The following is an 18,120-nucleotide window of genomic DNA, read 5'->3' on the forward strand; positions in this document are numbered from 1 at the left end:
ATGCCACCAATGAATTTACAGCATGACGACACATGAGCTGCAAGTGATGGGCAGCACGCCAACGCTCCTTTTGGATGATGGGCATTCTCCATTAGCTACTCCATCGTACACCCCTTTATCCATGCCTGAGAGAGGCGAGCCTTCTCGAAAACTCAGACGACGTGGTTCACGAATCTTGTCTGTGTTACGCTCACTGACAAACGGCAGTAGGGTCTCCCGACCCAACAGAACATATCGTAGTCAACTCTTCTAACTATAGCTTTTAGATTCGAGTAATTCCGTTAAGGAACCAGCAACATGGCCGGCACCTTCTCCCACCTTTAATGGAGAGCCATCCCAAACACGTCGACGGTTCAGGAAGAAGATGTCTATGCCGTTCCTCCGAAGTCCTTTCGGCGCCTCTGTCACCGTTATTCATCGAATTCGATCCAAGTCTAGAATGTCCTTCGGGTCCATGGAAAGAACTGCTAATGATTCTCTTCACCCCCCTGAGACTGTAGTCTCTTCAAATTCTGGCGGTAACTCGTATAGCAACAGTAATACGACTTCCAGCGGCAAATCGTCCGGTCAAACTACCGGGGGAACTGGTGGAACCGGCACTACTGGCAAGACTTCATTTGAGTCTAAGCGAGAGAATACCTCAGGAGACAAAAAGACCTTTACAGTGATTCGTGACAAGGAGCCAGAGACAACCACCTCGATCACCGAGTCGAACCTAACAACAATCCAAGAAACGGCCCTCGACATAATAACACCGACTATTCTAACTGTCGAGCGAGCTGCGGCCGCAAAAGTCTTTCTTGAGACTTATTTTGACGAACAACTCTCTAAGCCTAGCCCACGCTCGCTTCGCCGGCGTTACCTAGAAGGAGAACTATACCACGCTAGTGGACTGACAGAGGCGGAGAAGGCTGCTAGACGCCGGAGGTTTTGCAAGCAGGAGACTAATTATCTCCGTGAAAGTCGCGTTTTGAAGGCGAAAAGTATCGGCGCGGTGCAAGGGAAGCATAACCAACTTGCTGACGGTTACGAAGTTTTGAAGATCCTTGGGAAGGGGAGTTTCGGTGTTGTGAGGCTTGTACGTGAAAAACCGAAACTAGGTGCTCTCGTACATGAGGTATCACAGGACAAACGAGTATACGCCATGAAGGTGATACGAAAGTCGGCAATGTTGAGGACGAGCCAAGAGGCTCATTTGCGCGCCGAAAGAGACTTCTTAGTTGCTTCAGAGGGCTCGAAGTGGTTCGTTACTATCTATCAACGCCATCAAGACTCAAGGCTAATGAATACGATCCTAGGATTGTGTCATTAGTCACTAGTTTCCAGGACTGTGCGAACTTGTATCTCGTGATGGATTATATGCCTGGAGGCGACTTTCTCGGCCTTCTTATCCGAGAAAACATTCTCAACGAACCAGTCGCTAAATTTTACATCGCCGAGATGATCTTGTGCATCGAGGAGGCACATTCTTTGCGGTGTATACACCGTGATATTAAACCGGACAATTTTCTCATTTCCGCATCTGGCCATCTGAAGATCTCAGACTTCGGTCTGGCTTTTGATGGCCATTGGTCGCACGACACGAGTTACTACCATACGCAACGGTATAGCTTGCTACAACGATTCGGTATACCGGTAGAGGGAGATGCCCTCGATCGTGCCGAAGGCTTACAAGGCTCTGTCAAATGGGCTCAAGGTGTAGCTCAGGCGATGCAGAAGCATGAGCGCCATCCAGCGCACCTGACCTCGTCCTCAGCATTGCCGGATGAACCACTTCTAAATTGGCGTAACAGATGCGGTAACCGGAGCGCTGCTCGATCTTGCGTGGGAACAAGCCAGTACATGGCCCCAGAAGTCATCCGAGAGGGTGCTTACGATGCAAGATGCGATTAGTGGAGTGTCGGCGTCATTTTGTACGAATGTTTATACGGCCATACCCCTTTTCTGTCGGATGAGGGTGGTCGCCAGCAGACGAAGCGTAATATTGTCAATCACAAGCAGACATTCGCTTTCCCACCCCGCCCGGTTATCTCGAGGCGATGCATGGATCTTATTGCCAACCTGATCTGTGAAAAAGAGGACCGTATTTCGTCAAGACGATATCGTTACCGGGATACAACCCCGGAGGCCTCGCACCTAGGAAGAGGCCGACACCGTCGTGGATATCAAGACTGGACGGGAAGAGCAGTATATCCTCATGACGGAGAGGATATCAAAGCACATAAGTGGTTCCGTGATATCCCCTGGGACCGGCTACAGCAAATTCCTCCGCCGTTTGTCCCACAACTCTCAGGGTGCGAGGATACACATTACTTCGATGAAGAGGAGCCAATATCGGATTGGTCGGAGTCAGAACCGGAAACGAGTTCTGAGATGGAGGAATTATCACTGTCGGTAAATCCTCTAAACATCGGTAGTATCGCCGGTGGGCTTCCTAGTCCTTCACTCCCCCGAATCGCACCTTACAGGAGCCCCGAAAAGATAGCAGCCATGCAAGCGCAACTCGCCAAGTTTCCACGCTATGTACGGGGTGTTATCGGACAGTTCGTGTCGGTGCCGTACGATTCGGCCAAGCTCAAACGAATGGACCACGAAATCGAAGCCACAGCACCCGACACAGAAACCCGCGAAGCAATGAAGGCGTTTGTAAGGGGGTATGGGCGTCGCGAGCGGAAGCGGCCCCGCGATAAACTACTGAGGGATCGAAATACCAAAGGGACGGTGCTGGAGGTGCGCAAGCAGACCGCGTTCATGGGGTACCCATATCAGCGCATGAAAGAGTATAACCCTCTGGCTATGGCCGGTTGGGATGGTAGAGAAGATGGAAAAAGGAATGGGAAGTCGAACGAAAGTGCTGAGCTGGCTTCCTATCGGGCTTGGTACCACGCCCGTGCGGCGGGCTGACAGTGGTGGCTTCGGGGCGAAGACTTAGGTACGCTTTGGTGGGAAGGGAACTCGCTCATGATTAACAAATTGGTATGAGAGTAGCAAGAGGATGAAAATAGGGATCGCTGGAAAAATTCCAGTCAGACGGGAGAGAAAAATTAGTATTAGAACAGTATCCCTATATGGATGGAACCTGTATCGTCCTCGTGGTATCATTACAAATTCATAACCTAAGTATGTAATCGCCTTTCCAACACGACTCGTATCGCCCCTATCCTTTTTAATCGTTCCGTGCATTATAAACAAGCGTTTCCCTCGTCCCAGGAAAAAGTAAGTCGGTATGTCCATTATTTCGCTCCTTCCAAAATTTCTGTCCTTAGAAATATACCTACTTGGTTGGTAGGTAGGTAGGTAGGTAGGTAGATCGAAAATAGCGAGATCATACGTATACGCAAACATAAACGTAAACACACACACAGCCTCGCCAATTAATTAAATAACTAATCAACCAATCAATCAATCACCAAACCTTCTCCCCCACCTCCTCCCCGCCAGCAACAGTAGAAGCACCACACCCCTCCTCGTCCCTCAGCCCATGCGCCCCGCTAGCGGTAGCCTTCGCGTTGCGGATCTCCCACTCGAACTCCTTGAGGGCGCGGATCTCTGACCCAAAAAACAACAAGCCCATAAGGCCGTCTAAGAGGCCGAGCGCGAAGCCGAGGCTACTAAGGACGAGGAACGCGAAGGCGACGCCGGGCCACGGCTTCACGAACCAGACGGCCACGTAGCAGGCGACGACGACGCAGAGCCAGAGGAAAAAATGCAGGATGCGCCAGCGCCGCTGCGAGCGCTCGCGCGCGTCGTAGGCGTGGATCAGGGATAATACGTCATCGTACAGGGTGCAGGGCAGGCCCTCGCCGCGCAGGGTCGGCAGCGCGCGGGCGCTGTCGCGCAGCTGCGCGTCGTAGGACTGGTCTAGCTCGAGGCGCGAGGCGACGCGGACTTCGGAGCCCGTGGGCGAGGAGAGGTAGGTGCCGTGCTCGAGGGCCAGGAGCGAGCGCGCGTGGTGGTTGGTCCCCGCCTTCGTGGCGGCGAGGTGCGAGTCTGAGCTAGAGGGCCGTTTTGGGGGCGGGGATGGAGGGGAGGAGGGTGGGCGGCTGGGGGATGTGGTGGCGAGGGAGGTGTCGGATGTGTGGAGCAGGAGAGTGGCTTCGACGGAGAAGTGATCGCTGAGGGAGCAGCCGAGGTCCGGGTGCCGCGTGAGCATGCCTACACGCGCGTCCTTGACGACCCAGCCCCTGGTCCTGGTGCTGCGTTCGCCGACATCATGGCTCGTGCGTGCCTGGTTAAGTTCTCTAAAATGTGGATTTGTCGTCGAGCAGACTTGCGGCGAGAAGAATATGTAGTCGATCCGCTTGCCTCGCGGATCTGGCGTGTCCGGCGGCACGATCATGGAGTCCTTGCCCGAGCGCAGCGCCCGTTGATCGGACTTGGACCACCTCCACGTGTTGTACACACTGTTGCTCGTAACGCCATTTTCGGCCAGGTTGAAGGCAGCAGAGGGTATGGGTCGCCGCCGCGAGCGCTCGAGCTCGTGGATGGCGGAGCCGAGAGACGAGTCCGGGTTTAATACTCTCCACACATCTCTTATCGGGGCGTGAGCTGTTAACATGCGATATGATAGCGACAGCGGCACGTCGTTAAAATCACCCAGCGCTATGGCTAGGTGCCCTCTCTCGGCGGCACCGCGGACTAGTTTGGCCATTTCCCAGGACTGCGAAAGTCGCTGGACCACGTAGCTGTCGGTTTTATCGGGTGGGTGTTCGTATATAGCATGAGTATGTGTGTTGAAAACTTCCACAATATCGCGGTCCCCCGGGCCGTACCGGATCCGCGCGCACGCCACGCCCTTGCCGACGAACCAGTCGCCCCTATAAAACGCGGTCGGTCGGCCGTTAAGAGGGTACCGGACCATACTACTCTCCTCGATGGGCCATCTAGACAGTATGGCGAGGCCGCCGCCGAATACACCGCTATGGTAGAACTTGCCGAAGGGCAGCACGAAGCGGGTTTCGCGCCGGATGGTCCGGTAGTCCTCTTGCGTCCAGCATTCTTGCAGCGCGACGATGTGTGGTGCTGGGTCGGCGGCGGCGAGTTCGCGGCCGATGGCGGTCAGACGCTCGGCGCGGTGCTGGCTCAAGTGTAAAAGACCCCAGCAATTTAGCGTGATGACGTTGAGCTCGATGGGGAGTTCGTCCATCTTGGCTCCTATATTTTTCCTTCTCTTCTCTTATAGAGGGCTTTAGTCGTCTTTTCGTTTCCTTCCCTAAACGTATTTTGCTAGAATTGTCTAGGAAGAAGTGTGGTGAGTAGCTCCTTTGGTAAATGGAAATATGAACAGTCGAATTAGTTGCTCATGTGCCATATGATAGGATGTTTCCCCTGTGCAGTTGCAGCATGCGTGGACTGGGATTTAGCGATCCTTCCAACCAAATTTATTCACTAGACCAACGTTCCTCAAGCCTCCACTGTCTCTAAGACCGAGGACCCGAGACTACGGAAAGAGAGAATAAGGATAAATCGCTTCGAATCGGCAATCTCAAGATGAATCGTCAGTTTCACAGCAAGATGAGACAACTCCACATGAACTTCGCGGGGAAGAGACAATGGACAATGGCTGGTGAGATTTGCATAAATCGAGCAACTTGATCAAAGGGGAAGAAAATTAGCTAGTACAAAGTATCGATGTCATTAATTGCAGGGATGACACCAATTTCTTCATTAAAGCTTCCATTGTTCCATCCTTGCCTGCATGGGAGATTTTTAGACTCGCAGTTTCCCCCTGCATCGGAAAGTGGAAGATTCTCTAGATCGTCATTCGACGGGGATTCGTTCCTGAGAAGGCAGTACCTGCCGAGGAAGCCGGCGATTTTGTCACGACCAGTGCCTTCCGACACTGTATCGCACCGTGATCCCCACGCCCCTAATTCCAATCTTATGCCAGGCACGATAAAGATTAGCGGGTTTAGGAAGCCGGGAAGCTCGCTAAAAGTGGAGCGCATTAATAGCCCGACGGCCCAATGAAGATTTAAGCTTATTATGAAAGACCCACCAAAATTTCTGTTTGCCATTCAGCCTTGTCAAATTCCATTACCGTCAACCTTTCAAACTCGCACACGAGGCTGACGATACCTCCTATCTGCGTAGCCTTACCGTTTGCCCAAGCCTATGCTTCATTCGTGTCACACTAGCGTCGAGATTAAACTAGGGCAGATGAGTAAAATCGAGAGTACCTGACAACGAGTATTTTCGATCCGACGCTATACGAACGAAAGACGCCATGTCCGGCGTCGACGCTGCCGCCACCGCCCCCGAGCCCCCCTCCAAGCGCCGCAAAGTCCACGACGACAACAGCACCGACTCCACGCCCGTCCGCCACTACGACGCCGCGGATAAAGCCGACGACAAGCACACCCTCCGCGTCTCCATCCGCGAGAAGACGCTAGACAGCCCGTCCATGACGCCAAGCAGGAGCCGAAGCCCGAGCCGGAGCAGGGACCGGAGCCGGCCACGTCGACGAGACACAGACGACTACTCCAGCGACCGTTCGCGGCACAGCATATCGCCGACGTCTAGCACGCGTTCGCGTCTGCGCTCCCCGTCCTCGAGCCGCTCCTCGAGCCGCTCACGTTTACGATCGCGAACCCCTCGCTCCCGATCACGCTCGCCCTCCCAATCCGACTCCCGCTCGCCCTCACCAGGCTCCCAACTCCGCGACGACGCCGCCCTCGCCGCGCGCGACGCCCCTCCTCCTTCCCGACAGCATCCCCAACCCGCGAAGCCGCACTACGTAGCGCGGATGGTGTTAACAGGGCACACGAACGGGATCTCGCAAGTGCGGATCTCGCCGGACGGGCGGTGGATCGCGTCGTCGTCGGCGGACGGGACGGTGCGGATCTGGGACGCGGCTTCGGGCGCGCACGCCGAGACGCTCGTCGGCCACATGGCGGGCGTGTCGGCCGTGGCCTGGTCGCCCGACAGCGCGACGCTGGCCTCGGGGTCCGACGACAAGGCCATCCGGCTGTGGGACCGCGTCACGGGGCGCCCGCGCGCGCGCGCCGGCGGCAAGCCGCTGCTCGGCCACCACAACTACGTCTACTGCCTCGCCTTCTCGCCCAAGGGGAATATTCTGGCGAGCGGCAGCTACGACGAGGCCGTCTTCCTCTGGGACGTGCGTGCCGGCCGGCTGATGAGGAGTCTGCCTGCCCACAGCGACCCCGTGAGCGGCATTGATTTTTGCAGAGACGGGACTTTGGTCGTTAGTTGTAGTACAGACGGGTTGACGTAAGTCTTAGTTCTATTCCATACATGCTCTATCTACGGGAACTAATATAGCCGCCTTAAAAACAAATAGCCGAATATGGGACACCTCCACCGGCCAATGTCTCCGAACCCTCGTGCACGAGGACAACCCGCCGGTAACATCCGTCTGCTTCGCGCCGAACGGGCGGTACGTCCTCGCCTTCAGCATGGACTCGTGCCTGCGCCTGTGGGACTACGTCTCCGGCACCGTCAAGAAGACGTACCAGGGGCACCAGAACAGCGGGTTCAGCATCGGCGGGTGCTTCGGCACCGTACCTTCCTCCTCCTCCGACAACGACGATAACAGCAACGGCACCTCGGACGAGAGTGGGAGGGCGTTCATAGCGGCGCCCAGCGAGGACGGCGCCGTCGTACTCTGGGACGTCAAGACGAAGGAGGTCGTCCAGCGCATCGACGGCGCCCACGACGGCGTCTGCTTCTGGGTCGACGTCCACGGGGACACCATGGTCAGCGCCGGCAAGGACGGCCGCATCAAGGTGTACAAGCACCGCCGCCCGGGCGCCGCCTCCGCCAAGGTCAACGGCGTGGCTGCTGCCGGGGCGAAAGACGTAAATATGGAAGACGGGGTCGCTGCTACTGCTAACGGGGACGGGACCGGGAGTATATCGCCGCTTAAGGATGAGGATGTGAAAAAAGAAGATTAGTAGGAGGAGGGCATACCCAAATTATTTACAGCTAACTGTGCTGAGGGAATATAAGTGGTACGTAATATGTGTGCATTTAAGGGGAAACGAAAAAGGCGAAGAAAATAAAACCGACTTCGTTACTACGCGCATGGATCCTAAGAGGCAGGGAGCCTTCCCAAAGTCCGTATTTACTTTATGTACCAGCCTATTTACTCATGCTCGACAGACGAGCAACCGACGCATTATGATGATATAATATATATTAATAATCATCTTGTATTTCCCTACAGCACTCTTCATGTCGTAATGCATGGCGAATGAATCCCGACCCTTCCTTTATACCTATGAGTGGAGAACTCCTAACACCAAAAGAGCAAAAAAAAGAAGGGAAAAAAATGAGTCAAGGGCTATCCGGAATACCAACGACGTTTCTTGCACATTGTTATCTGCTCTGTCGAATGCTACATATCGATCACAGTACGATGTACGATACTCGTCAAAATCATATGGTTTCCCACCCACCACTGTTAATATCAGCTTCCAGCTTTCTGCTAATAAAGCTAGGGATGCCATGGCTAAGCCACATGTTGCGCAGCATCGAGTCGTAGCGCTTCTGGTTGAGGAAGAGCTGGCGCCCGTGGCGCAAACCGATATCCACTTCTCCGTACTTGTCGATGTAAGGTGCGTTGCTAAAGCTACCTGACGTACGATGCAAGTAGAAGATAGCACACTTGCGAATGTTAATGAAGAGTCCGATATTGCCCTGACACCTAATGAAACACTCAGGTTAGTAAATGTGATAAACGACGTGACATTTGTTATAGCATACTTGAACAGCATGTGTTGCTGGGCACCCCCGATTCTCATCAATGGCTTGTCTGGTCCTGGTTCCGAGTATTCCATAAGACAACACATAGTCTGTCCGCAAAAGATGTCCCCGCACATCAGGCACACGATAGGATCGGCCAAGTCTTTGCCAGTCTTAGGGCATCTTCTCTTAGCACACTCCTCGATCAGAGTATCAAAGTTCCTGGGTAATCCAACAAGTTCGAAGATTCCAGGATGACTTAGCTGAGCGGAAACGGGTGGGATCTCTTCAATGCCCTTTTCTGAAGCTAGGTACTTCGTGGTGTATGACCGTATTTGATGGCGCAGCCAGCCCTTGACCATAGCTTCGATACGTGGCGGCCATCCAAATTGGGTACCCAAGGGTGTCAGAGCAGTGCACATCTCATCAAAAGATGGCAACCGCAGCGCGGCCGTTAGACGCGTCAGTTCATCTGCTTCCGGAACCGGAGAGATGTGACTATTGAAGTCAACTCCAAGATGAACGTGGAGGAGAATTGTAACCTTTCGCAAGAAGATTAGGGCGTACTTCCTAACGAATGAATGAAGACTTTCTAGACTGTCTAAGCCCGGCTGGTCGAATCCTTTGTTAGGCTGATCAGGTGCTGGCTCCAAATTCATTCTAGTTACCGTGATGCAGTGGAAGAAATTGGCAAAATTGTTCATCGCAGGGTCATCTGAGTTTCGGTTGCCCATGTATTCGAGCCAACTAGAAAGTGTCAGGTTCTGAGATACGTTGTAGACGACCTTGACTATCTCAGCGAGATAGCAGAGGCGAACCAAATGCATCGGATCTATGCCCAGCGCGGGGGACACGCCGAACATAGTCTCGCATAGGAAAATAAACATATCCTGGCTAAGCAGTGGCGGAAATTCATCGAATGGCCGATGTTCAGCTCCCACGGCCCCATCATAATACTGCGTTGAAAACAGCTGGCAAAACTGGCGCTCGCTACCAGTGCGGAATTCCACCTCAACCTGATTATCCCCTGAATGCCTGAGACCACCAACCGCGATATATGACGATACCGTCTCGGACAGGATTCGAAGTTGGACCAATAGTTGTTCGGGCATACGCTCGATCAATGTCATTCCATATTGAGCTTCAGTGCCCCGTTGTTGGATCTCAGCAGCGGAGATCGAATATCCCACAGACTGCGCCAATACATCGCTGGCATACAAATCATCATCCCTGATTTCGATGTCAAGGGCCTTGAAGAGCTTATTCTTGCGAAGAGTATCGCGCAGGCGTCTATAGGTCAGCATTAATTCTTTGTCGCCGTGTTGCGATTCTGGCGAATGCGACCGTATACTCGATCCAGGGGTAGCTGCAAGAGAGAATGTGTCACTAGAAGACGAAACCGAAGGGACAGTCCTAAAAGGGGTCGGTTCCCAAATGGAAAAGGCCGGCAGACTGGCACTAGTTTTCTCGAGGCAGTCCGGCATCCTTGTTCGCAAGTAGTTGACGAATGCAGTTTGAGATTGGTCCCCTCTTATGACTGAGTTGTGTGGATCCGCCATGCTTGTGGATATGAAGGATGAAAAATCCGATTCTGTTTGCAAGATTCCTGGATAAGACTCTTCTTTACCGTCCCAGGATATAGGCAAGAACGCATTCCCGAGGGCTTTACAGAGAGGACACACGAATTCTAAACGTTCCAATGACTCGGGGTGATGACGGGCGATCTGGTGCCCATGACGGCGGCTTGTCGCTTCCATATACATATCGAAGCAGCTGAAGTGCATAATATGCCCGCATCCAACGGATACGGGGCCTGTTCGGCATAGCTTAGCTGGGAACCCTTTGCCGAGACCTTGCCTTTCGGCGACAAATGTCTGCCCATCTGCTTTTATCTTTTCCACAACCTGTCTGTTTTCGTGGGCAAGACCGAACGGACGTATTGCCTCGGCTGAGCGGTCAAGGTTCACGGGCGTGCTTGCAGCCTCCCTCACGAAATCTGGGTCTTGGAGATCAGTCTGTCGTAAAATTTTGCTCTCAGTGAAGAGTGCGAAGGTTCCGTAGAGACGTCCATCATCGGTATCTTCCTGGCATAATATGCAGGTACCTCTTGGGTATTTCCAAAAGTTCTTCTGCTCTTCCACTGGCTTGGCTTCGTCCATATCGTCCCACTCTTCTTCACCCCAGTCGACGTCCCCTTGCATTTCCAAGAAACTCTTCTGCTGCTGCTGGAACTGTGCCATAACCTTGGCTTGTCGGTCGAGAGCGGCTTTCTTCTTTCGTTCACGTTCCTCTTCAGCATTGTGCGTGCTGGCTGGGGATGCCGTGTCAATTCGATCCACGGGTATGCCCAGTCGGTTATACGCCATATCGAAGTGTTGTGGGTATTTCTGTCTCATTCTCTTCAAGATCAGTGCGATCTTGGCGTGACAGGCCTTGAACTCCTCTTTAGTTGACATCATATCCAGGAGCGATACAATAGTTTTTCGAGCCGGAGCATCTTGCATGAAATTGCTACGGGCGTGCGTCGTCAAAGCGATGTAAACGAAAGACCCGGCTTCGGCGGTAGGCTCGGTCGCTTCTGCCTTGTCCTCGGCAATAGCGATGAGAATTAAATGTAGAACCACTTGCAGGAACGTTTCTATCCTGGTGAACGGAACCTTGGGCGTTAACTTGGCCGCAACTAGAGGGTATAGGAGGCAATAGTAGATGATCTGTGCAAACATCCCAGTGCTCGTGAATTGAGCCAGCCCCATGAAAATCCCAGATTCGATCGGCCGCAATTTGGGCTCGTAGACAATTTCTTCGATAGGCTTGCCTGTCTTTTTGGCCATCCACTTGCGGTAAGCGGCCTCTGATTCCTCTCGCTGGTTTTTATTGTAGTGAGCAATGTATGGGTCAATATCCTCAATAAATTGCGGCTTCAACTCAAAGGTTCCTACGTCCGACACACCTTCGGGAGACTTAAATGTGGCCACCTCGTCCAGGACACGCTGGAAGTCCTCGTGTTCGTGGAATTTCTCAGGAAGCTTGCTAGCTATCTCGTTGAAGGACAGCGGTCGGAAACATAAAACATGGGTGATGTCACGGCGCATCGCCATCAGATGAGTCTGTTGTTCATCTTTGACGGGAATAAGCGAGGTTCGGTCGCTCAATAAGACGATTAGGAAGTGAATCATATCCTCCACCACGTCAAGGTGCTGTATCTCATCTTGGGCTTGCGAAGTGAGCTCGAACAATCCCTTGATCCAGCTTTCCATGCCGAAGCGATCGACAATAGAGGCAAGGACACGACTCGGCTTACAAACAACCATCGCTGTTTGCAATAGGAAGATATCTCGGGCATGAGTAACGTCCCTGTGTAGGATATTCTTGTATGTTCCAGCTTGGTGCCTTAGACTAATGCCATTACGCACCCACATTCCCGCCTTGATCTGGGCAAGCCAGGTACAGACGCGTAGAGGATAATCAAATGCAGCCATGAGATAATCTTCCGGAGAATACTCCCGTCTGGGCATAGACTTCCGGCCCATTGATCTAGGCTTTGATTTGAGCTCTTGTGAAGTGAAGTTCAGGATCGACCTGAGTTGTTGGGGCGACATGTGCTTTCCACATTCGATCAGCCAGGAAAGAGTATAGTGCAACGCATGATGGAAACTAATTGACTGCTCCTCCACGTTGAACTTCACTACTTCAAATTTTGTAGCCTCTCCGGCGAATTCGAAGTCACTCAGCGCCTTGAACCGTATTTCATCTTTAATCTCGGCCTGGGTGAATCTGGCACGTTCGGCACCAACAGAATTGATGATGACACTCTTCGCCGTCGTTCGAATGGCCTTACACAGATACAAAGAATCATGTTCTGGAAGACCCCGGAAGGAGCCGGATAGGAGCCTACAGAGCCTGTTGATTTCCCTAGTCATCAACGAGGCGCCGATCCAACTATCAGTTTCGTATTCCACGTGCTCTCCAACGGCTCGGACATTCGGGCAGATGCCCTGATGAAGTTTGACCAAGTCGAGGAATTGCATTAAATACCTCTCTTCGGTTCTCATGCGTTCCTGAACATGAGGAGAGCCGAGGAGGAACTTGAGATCGACGTAGAAATGGTACATCCGCCTATTGGTCACTGAGCCTGTATCGAATCCGAGGACAGCGCTTGACGAGACCTCCCAAGGATGGCCGACTTGTCGGGTAGTCAAGAAGGTGTATAAGATTGCCATGAGAGTTGTTAAAAAGTTGCCTCTCTCCACCACTTCGGCGGTAATAGATGGTGTGGTAAGCATCTGCAGGGAGATGTTGATGATCGAGTGGTCCGGTTCCCGGTCTCCAATAAGGTATAATTGTGCCAAAGTTGTGTATAGGGCAGCAAATCGGAGGCCTAAGACCCTCTTGAACTCGGGGATGGTAACGACCGTAGAAATGTATAGTGAACGCAAATCATTACGAACTTTCTTCCACATTCTCAGGTCAAACAGGATCAGCCAGTCTAAACGAACTCGTTGGAAGACGTCCTCAAATGGATGAACCCGATCACGTTCCATGTAAGCTGTGGGCGTTTCAACCCAGTACCGCCCAGGCTTTGGCGGAGCGGCCTTGTCTGCCTTTGATAAACCCGGAGTCTTAGGGATCTCAAGATTTGCCTTCGCATATACGGTTGGGGCGATTAACGGCTCTGCGGTATCTGAGTCTGACGGCGTGAGGTCCCGATCTCTGGTCGTGCGTCTCGGCACGGGAGGAGGCGGCGGAGGTGGTGGATAACCTGCCATTGTGGCTTCTTCCTCTTCGAGAGACGCTATACCCGGCGCGTTCCAGTCGGATACACTTACATCGGCACCTGCATCTGGCCGTCCCATGTCTACCATCATTACGTCTTCATCGTCGTCTTCGTCTTCATCATTGTCCTCTTCACTGGAGGGAGTGCGGTTGCCACCGTCCATATCCTCGTCATCATCATCGTCCTCATCATCGTCATCAGTATCGAGAAATTCGGCTAGGGTAGCCGCGTTCCCGGTTTCCGCCAAGAATCTCGCGCGTTGGATGAATAGCGTAGCCGAATGGGCCTCTAATGGATCATACTCGAGTTTTTCCTCATCCTCAAGACCATCCTTGCCCGGCATGGCATGCGTTCCAGGGCTTCCTTTCCGCCAGGACTTCAGAAGTTCTTCACAGATGACCATTCGGAGGATGTTGTGGTCATTTCCCACTACGCAGCCTGCGATGTCATTCAACCAGTCAATCATAGTCCCGCACATCTGCTCTCGAAACGTATCGCGCGATGACCGAATGGTGACAGTTATCTTGATGTGTTCGAGAACAGTGGCGTTTGCCAGAAGCCTCTCAATGCTCGTATCGTATTTCAAAATACTCCGACCAATGGAGTCAGTCTCTACGGCTCGGTTATATCCTTCCTCAGAGGTGGTACTACATGCACGTGCAACTTGATCTTGTACTTCCTTAACAGTATGTTTCTCGTCGTTCCAGAGTAGTAGTGCGTATTCCTCGGGAGAGTCGATATCTCCTCCACAATATGTAGAGGCTAGGCGAGACATCTTCTCATCTTGTTCGATTGATTCTTTCGTCTTAGGCTGTCGGAGTTGTTCCGGAGCGCACGATATGACGTCGCAGATGAAATCGAGGACTCGCGATATGGTCATGCGAATATTGGAAACAACCTCGTCGGGCAGCCCAGCAGCCTCTTTACCCTTTCCTTTCGACCGATCATCCTCGCGTTCGCTATGTATAGTGCAGAACATAGGAGTCTTCCACGCCTCCGGATCTCCGCAGTCGCAGCAACCACTATTACCGGGAGATATGGAGATTCTTACCATATGGCCCGCATGGTCTGTAGCGTTGAAACATTTGCTGCATAGGCAGCAAGTGTCATCAGTACTGCATGTCTTGCAGCTATATGACGCCTCTCCAGCTCGGAATATGTGGCCACATGCCTTGCCGCGGGCTGCTTCTGTGTATTCGGCTCCATCCACCGCTCCCTGCGCCTCTCTAAGATTCAGGGTGCTCTTTGGAGTAAGTTTGCCGTCGGGGAAGAATAGCCGTAGATTTTCAGGCCGGCCTCCAGCCATCGACCAGAAGAGATTATATAATAGATCTCGACATGCGGCTTCTTCGTATCGGTATCTGTAACGTTTGGGCAGCTCTATCAGATGCTGACAGAGCTGCAGCTCTTGGGTAGACAGTCCGGCGTCCATGGTTAGACTCGGCGTAATGTCATAATTGGGATTTGGGAATACAGGTTTCGTCTCGGGGGACAGATTAGGGGAGTCGATGGTGTAGGTCTCGGGAGGATTTGCAACGAAATTACAAAGGATGAGGTCGAAGTCGGTAGGCTAGGTGGCGATAGCACGTGTGGAGTCTGTCAAGAAAGGTGTATCTCGGAATGTGGTGGGTTCCGTTTACGTAGGTGCGTCAGGGAGGACTGGGAGGAGTACAGTCCTAAGTTGTGCTATTGATGTAGGTATCTTATTAAATTAAGATTCGATGGTCGGTCTTATATAATCAAGACAAAGAGTTGCAACACACCTCCCAAGGAAGAAAAGCTATGCAAAAAGGCAGTTACCGTCATAATAAATTGAGACGCAGAAGCTTCGACTAGAAACAGTATCCCCCCTCCTAACCTTTGACACCGACTAGTTTCTTATCTGGAGTCGATAAGACTGAACCGCAGGGATAAATCGTCATAAGCCATTGACAGCTGCTAGCGGGTGTTCGCGCTTTAGCGCCTGCTTAATGCTACGCTATTTACTGTACCGAACGTATCTATAGGTGGGATTACATAAGGCATCAACGATGGTATTTCAATAGTATCATGCCTGACACATGTTCTAGTTAATCATATGCTTCATGAGAGATGGATGATTGCTGAGTTTCTTGTATGAGTATGACTCACCATACATATACCTAGAATCATGTATCTGTCATATGAGTACAAAATCCATCATGAGGGCCTATCATGATTTGACTACCTTCATATTAGAGATTAGCAATTGAATTGATATCATGATGTACTAGTATTAGCTCTATTCCACGAAACCACCTTATAGTAAAGGCATAAGATATGTTTATACGACAATTTCTTGAGTCGCCATATAATTCGTTGTTCATCGCAAGGAGACCAAAAGGGTATATAACTTTGCGTGAATTGTGGTTTGAATATTGTTCCAAGGTTCCGATCTCTAAGGTACAATTGTATAGTTTTGGGTTCATCCTATTGTCCCTGGCAGTTGCTTTGTACTCCATCTCTCTAATGTCGCGAGTTGATCGTTGCCGCTTAATCCTCCTCCACGTATCGGGATCGGATGTCCTTCCATTGTCGCTTTCAACATGTTAGCAATATCATTCTCGACACTCTTAGCTAATAACACATACCCCTCGGTTGTAGTTGTCCCAGAGTTTGTTCATGCCAGTGTCGAACGCCCTGCGATTCCGTCAGCAACCGGTGTTCATCCTGCGAAGCCCTTTACATTACATACATTTCGAAGGCGAAAGCTCCGGCAAAGACGGCTCCCAGCATTTGCCAGTTTCTTCGGAAGAAGGCGCTACGCAAGGAATGGTCAGTTCAGCGCATCGGGGGGTTATGGGAGTGATCGACTTGCTTGTAGAGAGGACGAGCAGCGGCCTATTGCGCGATTAGTTAGTTTCTGCGCAACAATGGATAACCAGACAGAGTTACAACATACCATGGCGAATAGGGTCTAGAAGGCTAGAGACCAAGTATACGAAAATGAAGTTCGTGTCGGTCAAGACGGTTATCGATGTCGTTGAATGGTAGGCGTCGCGAAGAAGTTCTTAGAAAACGTAAGTTCCGGCTTTCGAAGTTCTAGCCGAAGAATTGCCCAGTGGTGATTTTGGAAAATGGTTACTGCTGATTGGCTGAAGCTTCCTTAATTGAATGACCCACTATTTTCTCTTAGGGCAGGTGGGCTGTTCGTTCCACCGGCCTTTACAGTTTACTTGCCCATCTGCGATCGACAATTCGATATTTTTATATTCTGTCTACATATTGTAGCATGCGGACAACTAACGTCCTCACATTTCTCAATTTCCCAAACTCGTTTCTATATTTCTTGGTACTATAAGGTTATAAAGACAAGATATTTTCAATTGCGTGTCGTGTTCGACTACCCCTCCCGATGCCTTCCGAACCGTCCAAACCATCCACTTCGGGCATCGTCACAGACGAGAACAGCGGCGAGCGCCACATCCCAGAATCCGTGCGAGCGGACGGCACCACGCGGAAGGCGATTAAGATTCGCCCTGGCTACCGACCCCCGGAGGATGTCGAAGTCTACAAGAACCGCACCGCAGAGTCGTTCCGCAACCGCGGCAAGGGCGGCGTCATCGGCGCAGAAGGGCTGAAGGAGCAAAAGCAAGAAGCGGCGGCCGCCTCAGCTGCCAGCAACAAGAACGCCAAGCGCAGGGAAGCCAGAAAGAAGGCGAAAGCAGCGACTGAAGACAACGCGCCCGGTGATGCGAGCGTTGCTAAGGCAACAGAAGGAGAAGAAGCTGTCGATCCGGAGGTTGAAAGGGAGAAAAAGGCACGGAATTTGAAGAAAAAGTTGAAGCAGGCGAGGGAGCTGAAGAACAAAAAGGAGGGCGGCGAATCTCTCCTGCCAGAACAGATCGCCAAGGTCATCAAGATTAATGAGCTCGTGAGAGAACTCGAAGCGCTCGGGTTTGACGCCGATGGCGAGCCCAAGTCTGATAATGCTCAGGAGACAACGAAAGAAGGATGAGTAGGCGATTGTCCGAGCGATTTTCCGATTCGAAAATCCCAACAGAACCCTGCCAAAAATATGATCTGCCAGATGTCATGATAAAGGCAGTAACAGTGCTATGGTACGAGTCACACAGATCATGGGATACGACCCAGTGGAAGTAGATCAGGCAGCTTAACGTGATAGTAGTTAAGCCCTACTACGGATTTCACCGGAGGCGCCATTGACTATTTGATTACCGGTCAGCACAGAGGCACACTTAAGCCAAGGCGTTAAGCCTAACTTCGTCAAATTGACGATATGAGGAGGTCCAGCCTAGACAGTGCTATCTCGACAATAAGTATGATGAACTATGGAGTCAAGGTCAAGATACTACCACTGATGGTGCTTGAAGAAAAGGGCTACAGAATCCAGACCTTAAGTATAGTATATATCACTTTTGAATACGAATTCTACGCTCAAGAGCAGCAGCCCTACTTACATAAGATATCTATCACATGAATGAGTAAAATTATATCTTTGTGAATACTTACCTACCTAGGTAAGTAGGCAATTACCAACATAGCCTCGCGCTTGAGATCAAGAGCCTAGGTCCAGGTCCAGGTCCTGCTGTGAATATATAGTGCCCCATAAAATATCAAGGAATCTGATCAAGTCTTCGGCTTTCCAATTTAAGGCTTCACCA

At 51.6% G+C, this 18,120-nt stretch overlaps 6 protein-coding genes across 6 annotated transcripts; 3 read left to right on the top strand and 3 right to left on the bottom strand.

Moving 5' to 3' along the window:
- Positions 1-364: 364 nt before the first annotated feature.
- F4807DRAFT_449853 (kinase-like protein) lies at positions 365-3,297 on the top strand (the record flags this gene model as incomplete). Its single annotated transcript, XM_048000065.1, has 4 exons — positions 365-1,242; positions 1,299-1,854; positions 1,894-2,840; positions 3,294-3,297. The coding sequence occupies 4 exons, from the start codon at positions 365-367 to the stop codon at positions 3,295-3,297; spliced, it is 2,385 nt and encodes a 794-aa protein (XP_047858417.1).
- F4807DRAFT_409586 (DNase I-like protein) lies at positions 2,807-5,756 on the bottom strand. Its single transcript, XM_047996554.1, has one exon. It carries the CDS (start codon positions 5,144-5,146, stop codon positions 3,407-3,409), a length of 1,740 nt encoding a protein of 579 aa, XP_047858418.1. The 5' UTR covers positions 5,147-5,756; the 3' UTR covers positions 2,807-3,406.
- A 366-nt stretch (positions 5,757-6,122) lies between these two features.
- F4807DRAFT_204609 (WD40 repeat-like protein) lies at positions 6,123-8,075 on the top strand. Its single transcript, XM_047993845.1, has 2 exons — positions 6,123-7,230; positions 7,301-8,075. The coding sequence occupies exons 1-2, from the start codon at positions 6,227-6,229 to the stop codon at positions 7,911-7,913; spliced, it is 1,617 nt and encodes a 538-aa protein (XP_047858419.1). The 5' UTR covers positions 6,123-6,226; the 3' UTR covers positions 7,914-8,075.
- Positions 8,076-8,146: 71 nt separating this feature from the next.
- On the bottom strand, positions 8,147-15,297 carry F4807DRAFT_409588 (uncharacterized protein). Its single transcript, XM_047996555.1, has 2 exons — positions 8,725-15,297; positions 8,147-8,665 (listed from the first exon to the last, which is right to left on the bottom strand). The coding sequence occupies exons 1-2, from the start codon at positions 14,907-14,909 to the stop codon at positions 8,398-8,400; spliced, it is 6,453 nt and encodes a 2,150-aa protein (XP_047858420.1). The 5' UTR covers positions 14,910-15,297; the 3' UTR covers positions 8,147-8,397.
- A 277-nt stretch (positions 15,298-15,574) lies between these two features.
- F4807DRAFT_409590 (ubiquinol-cytochrome C reductase) lies at positions 15,575-16,568 on the bottom strand. Its single transcript, XM_047996556.1, has 5 exons — positions 16,398-16,568; positions 16,314-16,336; positions 16,191-16,256; positions 16,087-16,135; positions 15,575-16,033 (listed from the first exon to the last, which is right to left on the bottom strand). Exons 1-5 carry the CDS (start codon positions 16,398-16,400, stop codon positions 15,989-15,991), a joined length of 186 nt encoding a protein of 61 aa, XP_047858421.1. The 5' UTR covers positions 16,401-16,568; the 3' UTR covers positions 15,575-15,988.
- F4807DRAFT_409593 (uncharacterized protein) lies at positions 16,569-18,073 on the top strand. The gene has a single exon (XM_047996557.1). The coding sequence runs from the start codon at positions 16,851-16,853 to the stop codon at positions 17,451-17,453; it is 603 nt and encodes a 200-aa protein (XP_047858422.1). The 5' UTR covers positions 16,569-16,850; the 3' UTR covers positions 17,454-18,073.
- The last annotated feature ends 47 nt before the right edge of the window (positions 18,074-18,120 follow it).

This window comes from Annulohypoxylon truncatum (genome assembly GCF_022578515.1).
Source record: "Annulohypoxylon truncatum strain CBS 140777 unplaced genomic scaffold F4807scaffold_3, whole genome shotgun sequence".
NCBI lineage: Eukaryota > Fungi > Ascomycota > Sordariomycetes > Xylariales > Hypoxylaceae > Annulohypoxylon > Annulohypoxylon truncatum.